The sequence below is a fragment of the Anomaloglossus baeobatrachus genome, chromosome 10 (assembly GCF_048569485.1).
Source record: "Anomaloglossus baeobatrachus isolate aAnoBae1 chromosome 10, aAnoBae1.hap1, whole genome shotgun sequence".
NCBI lineage: Eukaryota > Metazoa > Chordata > Amphibia > Anura > Aromobatidae > Anomaloglossus > Anomaloglossus baeobatrachus.
In genome coordinates this window covers 192063414-192079692 of record NC_134362.1, presented here as the reverse complement: position 1 = coordinate 192079692, position 16279 = coordinate 192063414, and the positions used below count along the sequence as shown (strand labels likewise).

Below are 16279 nucleotides of genomic sequence, written 5' to 3'. Positions count from 1 at the left end.
TTCAGGACGCCGGGAGGATTCGGCGTTTACGTACAGAAGGTGACAGTATGTCGTGAAGCCGTGTTTCCATATGTGCATGTTTGTTGTTTTGCTGTCTTCAGTCTGAATCTACAATGTGCACCTTAAACTATTTCACGGACCAAGCTTGTGACCGGTTTTGTACATAAGGGCAGGAATTGGATCACGAGAGAACATGAGGAGCGGCGATGGTGGCTCCGGACCATTGTCTGTACAGGAACAGCACCGTTCTGATACAACTACGTTAACACTCCACACGCCAAGAGCACAGTGTATATAATTTATTTTTCAGTATAAAGCAGCACAGAGCTGTAGACGGCGCCCCGACAAATATGTATCAAACAACTTAAAAGCAGACAGATCCCAAAAGTTACACCGACGTCCCGGAGCTCTGACTGGGTGCGGAGTCCTTCTTGTTGTCCTCGGGCTTCATGGCTGGGAACAGGAGGACCTCCTACAGAAATGGGAAAGCCGGTATTAGACCAAAAAGTCAGGAGAACCCCAGAGCGATGGGACAAGCCCAGTACCTTTATATTATTGGAGTCCGTTAGGAACATGGTGAGTCGATCGATGCCCATCCCCCAGCCGGCGGTGGGTGGTAGGCCATATTCCAGGGCGGTGCAGAAGTTGTCATCGATGAACATGGCTTCATCATCGCCGGCTGCTTTGGCCTAAGAGAAATGGGAACAGTTTTAGGATTCGAGACCGCCAGGAGATAGTCCTATGGCCTGTGACCAAATTTTAGTCCGGCGAGACAATCAACATTGCAAGTTCTCACCTTTCTCAAGATCTGAAGAAGTTTCCCCCATCTTTTAAGATAAGGGTCCATCCTCCGCCAGCTCTGCTTTTAGCATACCCTTCCCCCACCCCCCTTACAAAAGCTTTCCCATCACGTTAGTACTTGATGATCCCAGTATAATTAAAGAGGACGCTTCCCAGATTAGTAATTTACCTTGGCTTGGTCTTCAAAGAGCTCGCGCTGCCTGACCGGGTCGTTCAGTTCGGTGTACGCATTGCAGATCTCCTTCTTCATGACAAACAGCTCAAACCTTTCCGTCAGCCCCTTCTCCGATCGATGCCTGGCAAGAAAAACAGGTTACAAGTCAACATAATATTGCAGACCCGACGTGGACTGTCAGGCGGTAGCTCGGGCCTTACCACTTGGCTAGAGGGCTCATAATTTGCGGATGGTCAATGATATAAGTCGGGTTGATGCACGTTACTTCCAAATAGTCACCAACAAGCTAGAAGAAAAGAAAAGTATGAAAAGATGTAGAAGGAACAAAATACCAAAGTGTAGTATCCCTTTAAAGAACACCAACCACCAGGATTTTCCCATATAAACTAACGCCAGTTCTATACTGGCACTATCAGGCCGATTCTATACATACCTTTCGTGGTCAGATTGGATGTATAGGTTTCGAAACACAAGCAAGTAAAGTTTGTAAAATGAGCAACTTTGAGTGGCAGAAGCTGCTAGCTGGGGTGGGGGTATTCATAGTGAATCCCGCCTCCCTGCCTGTCCATTGTCCCCTATTATAGAATCATTTTATTAAGTGGATAGAAGGACCTGTGCCGATGTCATACCCATGTGACCAGAAGGGGCGGGGCCTCAGCCAACATAGCTGCTACCAGGAAGCAACATTATTTTTCTGTTGGCTGAGGCCCTTCTGGGCACATGGGTATGACATCATCACAGGTCCTTCTAGTCACTTAGTAAAATTATTCTATAATAGAATTAGCATAAATAACAGGAGGAGATAACTATGAATACCCACCCCAGCTATCAGCTGCGATCACTCAAAAAGCTGCTCATTTTACAAACTTTACTTGCTTGTGTTTCAAAACCTATACATCCGAGCTGACAACTAAAGGTATGTATAGAATCAGCCTGATAGTGCCAGTATAGCACTGGCTTTAGGTTATAGAGGAAAATCCTGGTGATTGTTGCGCTTTATATAGCAACGAGCTGATGAGAAGAGTAGGCGCAGCACTTCTACCCATCACATACCTTATCTAACAGCCTCGCCGTGGTCCTGGGAGGGGGACACTCCACACCTATCTCCACACAGACGTCATCCAGAAACTTGCGGGTTTCTGATTAAGAGAAATCAACAAAAACGATTTGCAAACTTTAAAAGACAAGTGAAGAAGGGAATTTTGTTACTTACCGTAAATTCCTTTTCTTCTAGCTCTTATTGGGAGACCCAGACGATTGGGGTATAGCTACTGCCCTCTGGAGGCCACACAAAGCACTACATCAAAAGTGCAAGGCCCCTCCCCCTCTGGCTATACCCCCCCCGTGATATCACGGGTTCTCCAGTTTTAGTGTTAAAGCAAGAAGGAGGAAGCCAATAACTGGTTTAAACAAATTAACTCCGAATAACATCGGAGAACTGAAAAACCGTTCAACATGAACAACATGTGTACCCGCAAACAACAAAAAAACATCCCGAAGGACAACAGGGCGGGTGCTGGGTCTCCCAATAAGAGCTAGAAGAAAAGGAATTTACGGTAAGTAACAAAATTCCCTTCTTCTTCAGTGCTCTATTGGGAGACCCAGACGATTGGGACGTCCAAAAGCTGTCCCTGGGTGGGTAAAGAAATACCTCATGTTAGAGCTGCAAAACAGCCCTCCCCTACGGGGGTGTCACTGCCGCCTGCAGGACTCTTCTACCTAAGCTGGCATCCGCCGAAGCATAGGTATGCACCTGATAATGCTTGGTGAAAGTGTGCAGACTGGACCAGGTAGCTGCCTGGCACACCTGTTGAGCCGAAGCCTGGTGACGAAATGCCCAGGACGCACCCACGGCTCTGGTTGAGTGGGCTTTTAGCCCTGAAGGAACCGGAAGCCCCGCAGAACGGTAGGCCTCTAGAATTGGTTCTTTGATCCATCGAGCCAGGGTGGCTCTAGAAGCCTGCAACCCCTTGCGCGGACCAGCGACAAGGACAAAAAGTGCATCGGCACGGCGCATGGGCGCCGTGCGGGAAATGTAGATTCTGAGTGCTCTCACCAGATCTAGCAAACGTAAGTCCTTTTCATACCGGTGAACCGGATGAGGACAAAAAGAAGGCAAGGATATATCCTGATTAAGATGAAAAGAGGATACGACCTTAGGGAGAAACTCCGGAATAGGGCGCAGCACTACCTTGTCCTGGTGGAACACCAGGAAGGGAGCCTTGGATGACAGAGCTGCCAGCTCAGACACTCGCCGAAGCGATGTGATCGCAACAAGAAACGCCACTTTCTGTGACAGCCGAGAAAAGGAAACTTCCTTCAGAGGCTCGAAGAGCGGCTTCTGGAGAGCAACTAGTACCCTGTTCAGATCCCATGGATCTAACGGCCGCTTGTACGGGGGCACAATATGACAGACCCCCTGCAGGAACGTGCGCACCTTAGAAAGACGTGCTAGACGCTTCTGAAAAAACACGGATAGTGCCGAAACTTGCCCTTTAAGGGAGCTGAGCGACAAGCCCTTTTCTAACCCCGATTGCAGGAAGGAAAGAAACTTGGGCAATGCAAATGGCCAGGGAGACACTCCCTGAGCAGAGCACCAGGATAAGAAAATCTTCCACGTTCTGTGGTAGATCTTAGCCGAATTCGACTTTCTAGCTTGTCTCATTGTGGCAACGACTCCTTGAGATAATCCTGCAGATGCTAGGATCCAGGACTCAATGGCCACACAGTCAGGTTCAGGGCCGCAGAATTCTGATGGAAAAACGGCCCTTGGGACAGTAAGTCTGGTCGGTCTGGCAGTGACCACGGTCGACCGATCGTGAGATGCCACAGATCCGGATACCACGACCTCCTCGGCCAGTCTGGAGCGACGAGTATGATGCGGCTGCACTCGGATCTGATCTTGCGTAGCACTCTGGGCAAGAGCGCCAGAGGCGGAAACACGTATGGGAGCTGAAACTGCGACCAATCTTGAACCAAGGCGTCTGCCGCCAGAGCTCTTTGATCGCGCGACCTCGCCATGAATGCCGGGACCTTGTTGTTGTGCCGGGATGCCATTAGGTCGACGTCCGGCACTCCCCAGCGGCGACAGATTTCCTGAAACACGTCCGGGTGAAGGGACCATTCCCCTGCGTCCATGCCCTGGCGACTGAGGAAGTCTGCTTCCCAGTTTTCTACGCCTGGGATGTGAACCGCGGATATGGTGGATGCTGTGTCCTCCACCCACATTAGAATGCGCCGGACTTCTTGGAAGGCTTGCCGACTGCGCGTCCCTCCTTGGTGGTTGATGTATGCCACCGCTGTGGAGTTGTCCGATTGGATTCGGATCTGCTTCCCTTCCAGCCACTGTTGGAAGGCCAGTAGAGCAAGATACACTGCTCTGATCTCCAGAACATTGATCTGAAGGGTGGACTCCTGCGGAGTCCACGTCCCCTGAGCCCTGTGGTGGAGAAATACCGCTCCCCACCCTGACAGACTCGCATCTGTCGTGACTACTGCCCAGGATGGGGGCAGGAAGGATCTTCCCTGAGACAATGAGGTGGGAAGGAGCCACCATTGTAGGGAGTCCTTGGCCGTCTGGGAAAGCGAGACTTTCCTGTCCAGTGACGTTGACTTCCCGTCCCATTGGCGGAGAATGTCCCATTGAAGTGGGCGCAGATGAAATTGCGCAAAGGGAACTGCTTCCATGGCTGCCACCATCTTCCCTAGGAAATGCATGAGGCGCCGCAAGGGATGCAACTGGCCCTGCAGAAGAGATTGCACCCCTGTCTGTAGTGACCGCTGCTTGTTCAGCGGAAGCTTCACTATCGCTGCTAGAGTATGAAACTCCATGCCAAGATACGTGAGTGATTGTGTCGGTGATAGGATCGACTTTGGAAAGTTGATGATCCATCCGAAAGACTGTAGGGTCTCCAGCGTAGCATTCAGGCTGTGCTGACATGCCTCTTGAGAGGGAGCTTTGACCAATAAATCGTCTAGGTAAGGGATCACCGAGTGTCCCTGAGAGTGCAAGACTGCTACCACCGCCGCCATGACCTTGGTGAAGACCCGTGGGGCTGTTGCCAGACCAAATGGCAGAGCTACGAACTGAAAATGGTCGTCTCCTATCACAAAACGTAGAAAACGTTGATGTTCTGTAGCAATTGGCACGTGGAGATAAGCATCTTTGATGTCTATTGAGGCAAGGAAGTCTCCTCTGGACATTGAGGCAATGACAGAACGCAGGGTTTCCATCCGGAACTTCCTGGCGTGCACATGTTTGTTGAGCCGTTTTAGGTCCAGAACAGGACGGAACGAGCCGTCCTTTTTTGGAACCACAAAGAGATTGGAGTAAAACCCTTGCCCTTGTTCCTGAGGAGGGACTGGGATCACCACTCCTTCCGCTCTTAGGGAGTCCACCGCCTGCAGCAGAGCATCTGCTCGGTCTGGATGTGGGGAGGTTCTGAAGAACCGAGCTGGAGGACGAGAATTGAACTCGATTCTGTACCCGCGAGACAAAATGTCCGTCACCCACCGGTCTTTGACCTGTGACATCCAAATGCCGGAAAAGCGGGAGAGCCTGCCCCCGACCGGCGATGCGGAGGGAGGGGGCTGGAAGTCATGAGGTAGCCGCTTTGGAAGCGGTACCTCCATTTGCTTTCTTGGGGCGCGTGTGAGCCCGCCACGAATCTGAGTTTCTTTGCGTCCTCTGAGTCCCTTTGGACGAGGTAAATGGTGTCTTGCCCGAACCTCGAAAGGACTGAAACCTCTGCTGCCACTTTTTCTGCTGAGGTTTGGTTGTTCTGGGTTGTGGTAAAGAGGAGTCTTTACCCTTGGACTGCTTAATGATATCAGCCAATGGCTCGCCAAACAGTCTATCTCTAGATAAAGGCAAACTGGTTAAACATTTTTTGGAACCAGCATCTGCTTTCCAGTCCTTTAACCACAAGGCTCTGCGCAAAACTACCGAATTGGCGGACGCCATTGAGGTGCGACTGGTAGATTCTAGGACCGCATTGATAGCGTAAGACGCAAACGCCGACATCTGCGTGGTAAGATGCGCCACTTGCGGCACTGCTGGATGTATGATAGCATCCACTTTTGCTAAGCCAGCTGAAATAGCCTGGAGTGCCCATACGGCTGCGAATGCCGGAGCAAACGACGCGCCGATAGCTTCATAGACAGATTTTAACCAAAGGTCCATCTGTCTGTCATTGGCATCTTTAAGTGAAGCGCCATCCTCCACTGCAACTATGGACCTAGCTGCGAGTTTGGAAATCGGGGGGTCTACCTTTGGACACTGTGTCCAGCGCTTGACCACCTCAGGGGGGAAAGGGAAACGCGTATCTTTAGATCGTTTAGAGAAACGCCTATCTGGGTGAGCGTCGTGCTTCTGGATTGATTCTCTGAAGTCAGAGTGATCCAAGAAAGCACTCAATTTACGCTTGGGATAAAGGAAACGAAACTTCTCCTGCTCTGCCGCTGCCTCTTCTGCTGAAGGGGCTGGGGGAGAAATATCCAACAGCCTATTGATGGCTGAGATAAGGTCGTTTACCATGGCATCCCCATCAGGGGTATCCAGGTTGAGAGGGGTTCCAGGAATGGATTCCTGATCACTCTCATCAGACACATCACAGGGAGACTGATTGCGCTGAGACCCTGAGCAGTGTGATGACGTCGAGGGTCTTTCCCAGCGAGCTCGCTTAGGGTGGCTGGGGCTATCATCTGAGTCATAATCCTCGGCCTGTGAAGCCGGGGACCCCCCTGTGGGCTGGATTAATTCCAAGTGAGGGGGACCTGAGGACAGAGGCCTCGCCGTGCCCAAAGACTGAGCCCCATGCATAGATTGCAAGGTTTCAAGGATTTTTGCCATAGACAGAGACATATTATCAGCAAAAACTGCAAAGTCTGTCCCTGTCACCGGGGCAGAACTTACAAGCGTCTCAGCCTGGGTCACTACCTCTCCTGACTCCGGCTGGCGAAGCAGCACCGGGTCGGAGCATTGCACACAATGGGAGCCTGCTGGTAGATCAGCCCCACATGCAGCACACGCAGTACACACAGCCCTGGCCTTGGCAGCCTTGCGTTTTGAGGATGGCATGTTGTTGCTTCCACAGAGGGATCTGGGAGAGCAGCCAGAAGCGACCTCACAGTGCAAGAAAAACAATATCTATATATCTGTACACAGTACACCGATACACCGTGAGGCACTAGAGGGACCAGCACAGAAAAATCGCTTACCGCCCGCTTAAAAAGCGGGTGTGTGGTCGCCAGATAGCCCCTAGTCCAGGTCTCCCAGAGCCTTGCGTCCTTCCTCCAGCCAGACTGCATGTAATGGCTGCCGGCGTTCTGAGGGAAGAAGGGGGGCGGGCCCTGGGCGTTCCTGGCTAAGAGCGGGAAGCCTGCTTCCCTCTGTGCCTAGTGTGAGGGCTGGAGCATGTAAATCAGGCTCCAGCCCTCGTCGCTGCTAGCGAACAGCGTCTCTCCCCTACCCTGAATGACAGGGTGGGGGCGGGAACGAATCGGAGCTGCCGGCGTCCTAGGCCCAAAAAGCCGGGGACTCAATTTATAACCGCCGCCGCCGTAAAAGCGCGGACGGCGGATCCCCGGCGCACCACAAGTCACAGCAGCGCCGCCCGGTCCAGAGGGGGTCGGCGCTGCGTTCCCATACACAAAAAATCCCCCAGTAATCTGTAGGGACACTAACTCCAACGTTGCGGTCCCCGGCGCACTACAACACCCAGCCAGCCCGGAGTGTGTCTGTGCCTGCCGGGGACACAGAGTACCTGTATGATGCAGGGCCTGTCCCTGATCGTACTCCTGCTCCGTCTCCATCAGGTTCTAATGGGTCTGTGGATGGAGCCCGGCGTCAGAGCTGAGAGGCCGGCAGGATCCCACTTCCACAGAGCCCTACCAGGGGATGTGGAAGGAAAACAGCATGTCAGGCTCCAGCCCTGTACCAGCAATAGGTACCTCAACCTTACAACACCATCCAGGGGTGAGAAGGGAGCATGCTGGGGACACTATATGTGTCCTCTTTTCTTCCATCCGAAATAGTCAGCAGCTACTGCTGACTAAAAACTGTGGAGCTATGCATGGAATGTCTGACCTCCTTCGCACACAAAGCTAAAACTGGAGAACCCGTGATATCACGGGGGGGGGGGGTATAGCCAGAGGGGGAGGGGCCTTGCACTTTTGATGTAGTGCTTTGTGTGGCCTCCAGAGGGCAGTAGCTATACCCCAATCGTCTGGGTCTCCCAATAGAGCGCTGAAGAAAAATTTGGTAAAACCGACGCATTCATACATTGCCCCAATATTCTTACCTTCAGTGTCAAATTGGTCTGTAGGCGGGAGCTTCTTTCCCAGAACCTTTTCCAGTTCATGGACCATGCTGATCCTCCTGAACGGTGGAGTGAAGTCAATCTCCTGGGCCGGTCCTTCTGGACCCTCCGGGTGGTACGTCACTTTGTAACCACCGGTGATGTGTTTCACCATGCCTGTATAGTCATAGTATAACAAAAACAGAAACATTCATCAGAAAGGTGATACACGAATGATATAAAACATGTGCTCCTATCACAATTTCATGCTAAATGGAATTAAAAGATGAAAAATTGGATCTGGTTTGAAGTCCGTTTCCACTTCTGGGCTCGACATCCTCAGCACCTCTGATGCTTATCGGGCCCAGTGACATCATGGCGTCGCATGAGGAATAGTCACTAGGCTTCAATTGACGACATGACGTGTCCTCGGCTTTGTGAGACCAGATGCATCTAGGATGCCGGGCGCAGAAGTATAGCTCAACTCCCACAGAGAACCAAACACTGACCCTGGGAATCAAATTGCTCATCTGTAGCAGATATATCAACCCCCACAACTGACCTATCAAAGTCAATGGCTGCTCAGGTTCCTCAGTCCCACGTGCTCGCTGCCTGGGAGTAACTCTAGACTCTGATCTCCCCTTCAAGCCACACATCCAAACCCTCTTCAACTCAAAAATATCTCCCGGATTCATACATTCCTTTCCCAAGAAGCTGCAAAAACACTAGTGCAAGCCCTTATTATCTCCCGCCTGGACTAGTGCAACCTCCTGCTCTCTGGCCTCCCTCTAACCGTCTCGCACCCAAACAATCTATTCTAAACTCTGATGCCCAACTAATCCCCCTGTCCCCGCGCAATTGTACCGCCCCGTGGGCTCAGCTGCGACCGCCGAGCCGCTCGGATCAGTGCTCGTACTGCGGGTGGTGGCTCGAGCCTCTCACGGACCCAGGGGTCACGTCGCTCTGCAAGGGAGTTGGCGCTACATGCGGGGACTTGGGTGAGGGGTTCCACGGCCGGGGGCCGCGGTGGTTTGGTTTGGGATGTAAGTTCGTGATGCCACCCACGGGTTGTGGTGATTGTAGACACCACCGCTGCGGTGAAGGTATGGGGGCTCCCGGGAGCGGTGTAATGGCGCAGCTAGGCGTTGACCCCTCTGTGGGTAGGGGGTGTTGGTCCCGGGGCCCGGTTGGCGAGGGCCGGGGTGAAGGGTGAAGTGTTGCGGTGCGGTGCCTGATGTACTCACTCTGACACAAGACACCAGAGTCTCTGGTAAACCAAACGGAGTGATGAACGGGGCCCGCAGCCGGCTGCAGCTTCTCCCAGAATAGGTTGGTGGTTTCCGCCTTTCTCCTGTACCTCTGTGTGTAAATGTTTTGACTCCTATGCCTAGGCACCGGTAGTCCGCTCCCCGACTTTTATATGCCGTAGGAGCCCGTTTGCCCACAGACACTGGCCCTTTGGGTCTCTATGCCTTGGCGGTGGCTTTACCCTGTATGGTTGGGTTGTTGTCTTCTAACGGGGCTTGTGTGGGACAGGTCCTAAAGTCCAGTCAGCAATCAGTTAATTTGACTCGGCCCTGTTGGTTCGGGGCTTCGTCTGAGTACCCCTGGTTCGGTACCAGCGGGCCACTGCCCGACCCCGGTCACTACGGTTCCACCGGCTGTAATCCCAGCTCCTGCAGGCGGCCACCACCATCTGCCTCCTTGCCAATGGCGACTGGGCTCCGACCCAGCCACCCGGTAGTCTCTTGGCAGGCCTGGACACAGGACTGCCCGTGAACTTGACTGCTCTCTCCCTCCTCCAGACTACTCTCCTCTAGAACTTAAACTTGACTGTGTGTTTTCCCGCCTCCAGGCCTGTGAACTCCTCGGTGGGCAGAGCCAACCACCTGGCTCCGCTGGTGTGGACATCAAACCTGGAGGATGGTGACAAGGCTTTTAGTTTGACTGATGTCACCTAATCGTGAGGGGGTGTGGTGTTGTGTGTGACTACCTGGGACGACCTGACTAGTCCAGGGCGTCACACAATTCACTGACCTCGCCTCTCTGCCGATCCCTTCACTGGCTTCCCATTGCCCAACGACTCCAGTTCAAAACCCTAACCATGACCTACAAAGCCATCCACAACCTATCTCCTTACATCTGTGACCTAGTCTCCTGGTACTTACCTGCACGTAACCTGCGATCCTCACAAGATCTCCTCCTCTGCTCCTCTCTCATCTCTTCCCACAATCGCGTACAAGATTTCTCCAATGCCTCCCCCATACTCTGGAATGCTCTACCCCAGCATATCAGACTCTCGCCTACCTTGGAAAGCTTCAAAAGGAAGCTGAAGAACAGTCTTTTCCTACAAGCCTACAACCTGAAGTCCTCCATAACGCCGCACGACCTTCTCTACCCTCACCTACTGTGTCCTCACCCATTCCCTGTAGACCAGGGGTCTCAAACACGCGGCCCGCGGGCCGCATGCGGCCCTTCAGGTGGCTTCTTGCGGCCCGCAGGCCCGTGGACCTGGTAAAGATGGCGACCGGTGCAGGGGCCGCAGCTGCCAGTTATTTATTTCAGCCTACAGTTTTGTCTTTGCCGCGCACAGTGAAGTTCTCACTGCAGAACGCAATAACAGCCGCCTGCCAATCAGAGGCAAGCACCTGCTGCATATGACCTCAGATGATTGCCTGTGATTGGCCTGTGGCTGTTGTGCAGTGAGAACTGCTTTGCACGCGCCGGCCGAAAGTTCAGCGATGACAGCAGCTGTGATCATTACCGGGTCCACGTGCCTGCGTGCCGCTGACAGCAGGTGAGAAGAATGTTTTCGTGTGTGTGTGGGGTTCTGTGTTGCTGGCTGAGGCTGCAGTGTGTGTGTGGCATGCCGTGTGTGTGTGTTTCTGTTGCTGGCTGAGGCTGCACTGTGTGTGTGTGTGTGTGTGTGTGTGTGTGTGTGTGGTAGCTGAGGCTTCACCGAGTCCACGTGCCTGCATGCCGCTGACAACAGGTGAGAAGAATGTTTTCGTGTGTGTGTTTCTGTTGCTGGCTGAGGCTGCAGTTTGTGTGTGTGTGTGTGTGTATGTGTATGTGTATGTGTATGTGTATGTGTATGTGTATGTATATGTATATGTATATGTATATGTATATGTATATGTATATGTATATGTGTGTGTGTGTGTGTGTGTGTGTATGTGTATGTGTATGTGTATGTGTATGTATATGTATATGTATATGTATATGTATATGTATATGTATATGTATATGTGTATGTGTGTGTGTGTGTGTGTGTGTGTGTGTGTGTGTGTGTGTGTATGTATGTATGTATGTATGTATGTATGTATGTATATGTGTGTGTATGTATGTATGTATGTATGTATGTGTGTGTGTGTGTGTGTGTGTGTGTGTGTGTGTGTGTGTGTGTGTGTGTGTGTGTGTGTGTGTGTGTGTGTGTGTGTGTGTATGTATGTGTGTGTGTGTGTGTGTGTGTGTGTGTGTGTGTGTGTGTGTGTGTGTGTGTGCTGAGGCTGCACAGGGTGGGGGTGTGTGTGTGAGCTGAGGCTGCACAGGGTGGGTGTGTGTGTGTGTGTGTGTGTGTGTGTGAGCTGAGGCTGCACAGGGTGGGGGGGGGGTGTGTGTGTGTGTGTGTGAGCTGAGGCTGCACAGGGTGGGGGGTGTGTGTGTGTGTGAGCTGAGGCTGCACAGGGTGGGGGGGGGTGTGTGTGTGAGCTGAGGCTGCACAGGGTGGGGGGGGGTGTGTGTGTGAGCTGAGGCTGCACAGGGTGGGGGGGGGGTGTGTGTGTGTGAGCTGAGGCTGCACAGGGTGGGGGGGGTGTGTGTGTGTGTGAGCTGAGGCTGCACAGGGTGGGGGGGGGGGGGTGTGTGAGCTGAGGCTGCACAGGGTGGGGGGGGGGGTGTGTGAGCTGAGGCTGCACAGGGTGGGGGTGTGTGTGTGTGTGTGTGAGCTGAGGCTGCACAGGGTGGGGGGGGATGTGTGTGTGTGTGAGCTGAGGCTGCACAGGGTGGGGGGGGGTGTGTGTGTGTGTGTGAGCTGAGGCTGCACAGGGTGGGGGGGGGTGTGTGTGTGAGCTGAGGCTGCACAGGGTGGGGGGGTGTGTGTGTGTGTGTGAGCTGAGGCTGCACAGGGTGGGGGGGTGTGTGTGTGTGAGCTGAGGCTGCACAGGGTGGGGGGGGGGTGTGTGTGAGCTGAGGCTGCACAGGGTGGGGGGGGGTGTGTGTGTGTGTGTGTGAGCTGAGGCTGCACAGGGTGGGGGGGTGTGTGTGTGTGAGCTGAGGCTGCACAGGGTGGGGTGTGTGTGTGAGCTGAGGCTGGGGCACATTGCTACAAGGGGACAAGGATGCGCACATTTTTACAGAATGGGAAACAAGATGGGGCACATTACTACAAGATGTTGGCCAAAATTACTATGCGGTGGTTATTGTAAAACTGTATTACTTATAAAAAGGTGAGAAAATGTAAAAAGAAGGGAATTTTGTTTACTTACCGTAAATTCCTTTTCTTCTAGCTCTAATTGGGAGACCCAGACAATTGGGTGTACAGGCTATGCCTCCGGAGGCCGCACAAAGTATTACACTTAAAAGTGTTAAGCCCCTCCCCTTCTGCCTACACACCCCCCGTGCTCCCACGGGCTCCTCAGTTTTGGTGCAAAAGCAAGAAGGAGGAAAGAAGGGAATTTTGTTACTTACCGTAAATTCCTTTTCTTCTAGCTCCTATTGGGAGACCCAGACGATTGGGTGTATAGCACTGCCTCCGGAGGCCACACAAAGCAATTACACTAAAAAGTGTAAGGCCCCTCCCCTTCTGGCTATACACCCCCAGTGGGATCACTGGCTCACCAGTTTTAGTGCAAAAGCAAGAAGGAGGAAAGCCAATAACTGGTTTAAACAAGTTCACTCCGAAGTAACGTCGGAGAACTGAAAACCATTCAACATGAACAACATGTGTACCCGAAAAACAACCAAAAATCCCGAAGGACAACAGGGCGGGTGCTGGGTCTCCCAATAGGAGCTAGAAGAAAAGGAATTTACGGTAAGTAACAAAATTCCCTTCTTCTTCGGCGCTCCATTGGGAGACCCAGACGATTGGGACGTCCAAAAGCTGTCCCTGGGTGGGTAAAGAAATACCTCATGTTAGAGCTGCAAAGACAGCCCTCCCCTACGGGGAGGCAACTGCCGCCTGCAGGACCCTTCTACCTAGGCTGGCGTCCGCCGAAGCATAGGTATGCACCTGATAATGTTTGGTGAAAGTGTGCAGACTCGACCAGGTAGCTGCCTGGCACACCTGTTGAGCCGTAGCCTGGTGTCGTAATGCCCAGGACGCACCCACGGCTCTGGTAGAATGGGCCTTCAGCCCTGATGGAACCGGAAGCCCAGCAGAACGGTAGGCTTCAAGAATTGGTTCTTTGATCCATCGAGCCAGGGTGGCTTTGGAAGCCTGCGACCCTTTGCGCTTACCAGCGACAAGGACAAAGAGTGCATCCGAGCGGCGCAGGGGCGCCGTGCGGTAAATGTAGATTCTGAGTGCTCTCACCAGATCCAACAAATGTAAATCCTTTTCATACCGATGAACTGCATGCGGATAAAAGGAAGGCAAGGAGATATCCTGATTAAGATGAAAAGAGGATACCACCTTAGGGAGAAACTCCTGAATGGGGCGCAGCACTACCTTGTCCTGGTGGAACACCAGGAAAGGAGCCTTGGATGACAGCGCTGCTAGTTCGGACACTCTCCGAAGAGACGTGACCGCTACCAGAAAGGCCACTTTCTGTGAGAGTCGAGAAAGTGACACATCCCTCAGAGGCTCGAAGGGCGGCTTCTGGAGAGCAACAAGGACCTTGTTTAGATCCCACGGATCTAACGGCCGCCTGTACGGAGGTACGATATGACAAACCCCCTGCAGGAACGTGCGCACCTGAGAAAGTCGTGCTAGACGCTTCTGAAAAAACACGGATAGTGCCGAGACTTGCCCTTTAAGGGAGCCGAGCGACAAGCCCTTTTCCAACACAGATTGCAGGAAGGAAAGAAAGACAGGTAACGCGAATGGCCAGGGAGATACTCCTTGTGCAGAGCACCAGGATAAGAAAATCTTCCACGTACTGTGGTAGATCTTAGCAGAAGTGGACTTCCTAGCCTGTCTCATGGTGGCCACGACCCCTTGGGATAATCCTGAAGACGCTAGGATCCAGGACTCAATGGCCACACAGTCAGGTTCAGGGCCGCAGAATTCCGATGGAAAAACGGCCCTTGGGACAGTAAGTCTGGACGGTCTGGTAGTGCCCACGGTTGGCCGACCGTGAGATGCCACAGATCCGGGTACCACGACCTCCTCGGCCAGTCTGGGGCGACGAGTATGACGCGGCCGCAATCGGATCTGATCTTGCGTAACACTCTGGGCAAGAGTGCCAGAGGTGGGAACACATAAGGGAGCCGGAACTGCGACCAATCTTGCACTAAGGCGTCCGCCGCCAGAGCTCTTTGATCGCGAGACCGCGCTATGAAGGTCGGGACCTTGTTGTTGTGCCGAGACGCCATTAGGTCGACGTCCGGCACCCCCCAGCGGCGGCAGATTTCCTGAAACACGTCCGGATGAAGGGACCATTCCCCTGCGTCCATGCCCTGGCGACTGAGGAAGTCTGCTTCCCAGTTTTCTACGCCCGGGATGTGAACTGCTGATATGGTGGATGCTCTTTCCTCTACCCACATCAGAATCCGCCTGACTTCCTGGAAGGCTTGCCGACTGCGTGTCCCTCCTTGGTGGTTGATGTATGCCACCGCTGTGGAGTTGTCCGACTGAATTCGGATCTGTTTTCCTTCCAGCCACTGCTGGAAGGCTAATAGGGCAAGATACACTGCCCTGATCTCCAGAACATTGATCTGAAGGGTGGATTCCTGCTGAGTCCACGTCCCTTGAGCCCTGTGGTGGAGAAAAACTGCTCCCCACCCTGACAGACTCGCGTCTGTCGTGACCACTGCCCAGGATGGGGGCAGGAATGATCTTTCCTGCGATAATGAGGTGGGAAGAAGCCACCATAGCAGAGAATCCTTGGCCGTCTGAGAAAGGGAGACTTTCCTGTCTAGGGAAGTTGTCTTCCCGTCCCATTGGCGGAGAATGTCCCATTGAAGTGGACGCAGATGAAACTGCGCGAACGGGACTGCCTCCATTGCTGCCACCATCTTCCCTAGGAAGTGCATGAGGCGCCTTAAGGGGTGCGACTGACCCTGAAGGAGAGACTGCACCCCTGTCTGTAGAGACCGCTGCTTGTCCAGCGGAAGCTTCACTATCGCTGAGAGAGTATGAAACTCCATGCCAAGATACGTTAGTGATTGAGTCGGTGCCAGGTTTGACTTTGAAAAGTTGATGATCCACCCGAAAGTCTGGAGAGTCTCCAGTGCAACGTTCAGGCTGAGTTGGCATGCCTCCTGAGAGGGTGCTTTGACAAGTAGATCGTCCAAGTAAGGGATCACCGAGTGTCCCTGAGAATGCAAGACTGCTACCACTGCCGCCATGACCTTGGTGAAAACCCGTGGGGCTGTCGCCAGACCAAATGGCAGAGCTACGAACTGGAGATGGTCGTCTCCTATCACGAAACGTAGAAAACGTTGGTGCTCTGTAGCAATCGGCACGTGGAGATAAGCATCTTTGATGTCTATTGATGCAAGGAAATCTCCTTGAGACATTGAGGCAATGACCGAGCGGAGGGATTCCATCCGGAACCGCCTGGCGTTCACATGCTTGTTGAGCAGCTTTAGGTCCAGAACAGGACGGAACGAGCCGTCCTTTTTTGGAACCACGAAGAGATTGGAGTAAAAACCTTGCCCTTGTTCCTGCAGAGGAACAGGGATCACCACTCCTTCTGCTCTTAGTGAGCACACCGCCTGCAGAAGGGCATTTGCTCGGTCGGGATGTGGGGAGGTTCTGAAGAACCGAGGCGGAGGATGAGAACTGAATTCTATCCTGTACCCGTGAGACAAAATGTCTGCTACCCACCGGTCTTTGACCTGT

The 16279-nt window shown here is 52.9% G+C and overlaps 1 protein-coding gene across 2 annotated transcripts in view; it reads right to left on the bottom strand.

Annotated features, from left to right (window-relative positions):
• Positions 1-284: 284 nt before the first annotated feature.
• The window catches only part of KARS1 (lysyl-tRNA synthetase 1), a 51428-nt gene continuing 35433 nt past the window's right edge, over positions 285-16279 (bottom strand). For both annotated transcript variants that reach the window (XM_075326046.1, XM_075326049.1), the window contains 6 exons: positions 8278-8451; positions 2030-2115; positions 1177-1262; positions 971-1097; positions 546-689; positions 285-472 (listed from right to left, as the gene is read on the bottom strand). In XM_075326046.1, coding sequence (XP_075182161.1) covers positions 389-472; positions 546-689; positions 971-1097; positions 1177-1262; positions 2030-2115; positions 8278-8451 — 701 coding nt within the window. In that variant the 3' untranslated portion in view covers positions 285-388. The remainder of the gene's footprint in view (positions 473-545; positions 690-970; positions 1098-1176; positions 1263-2029; positions 2116-8277; positions 8452-16279) is intronic.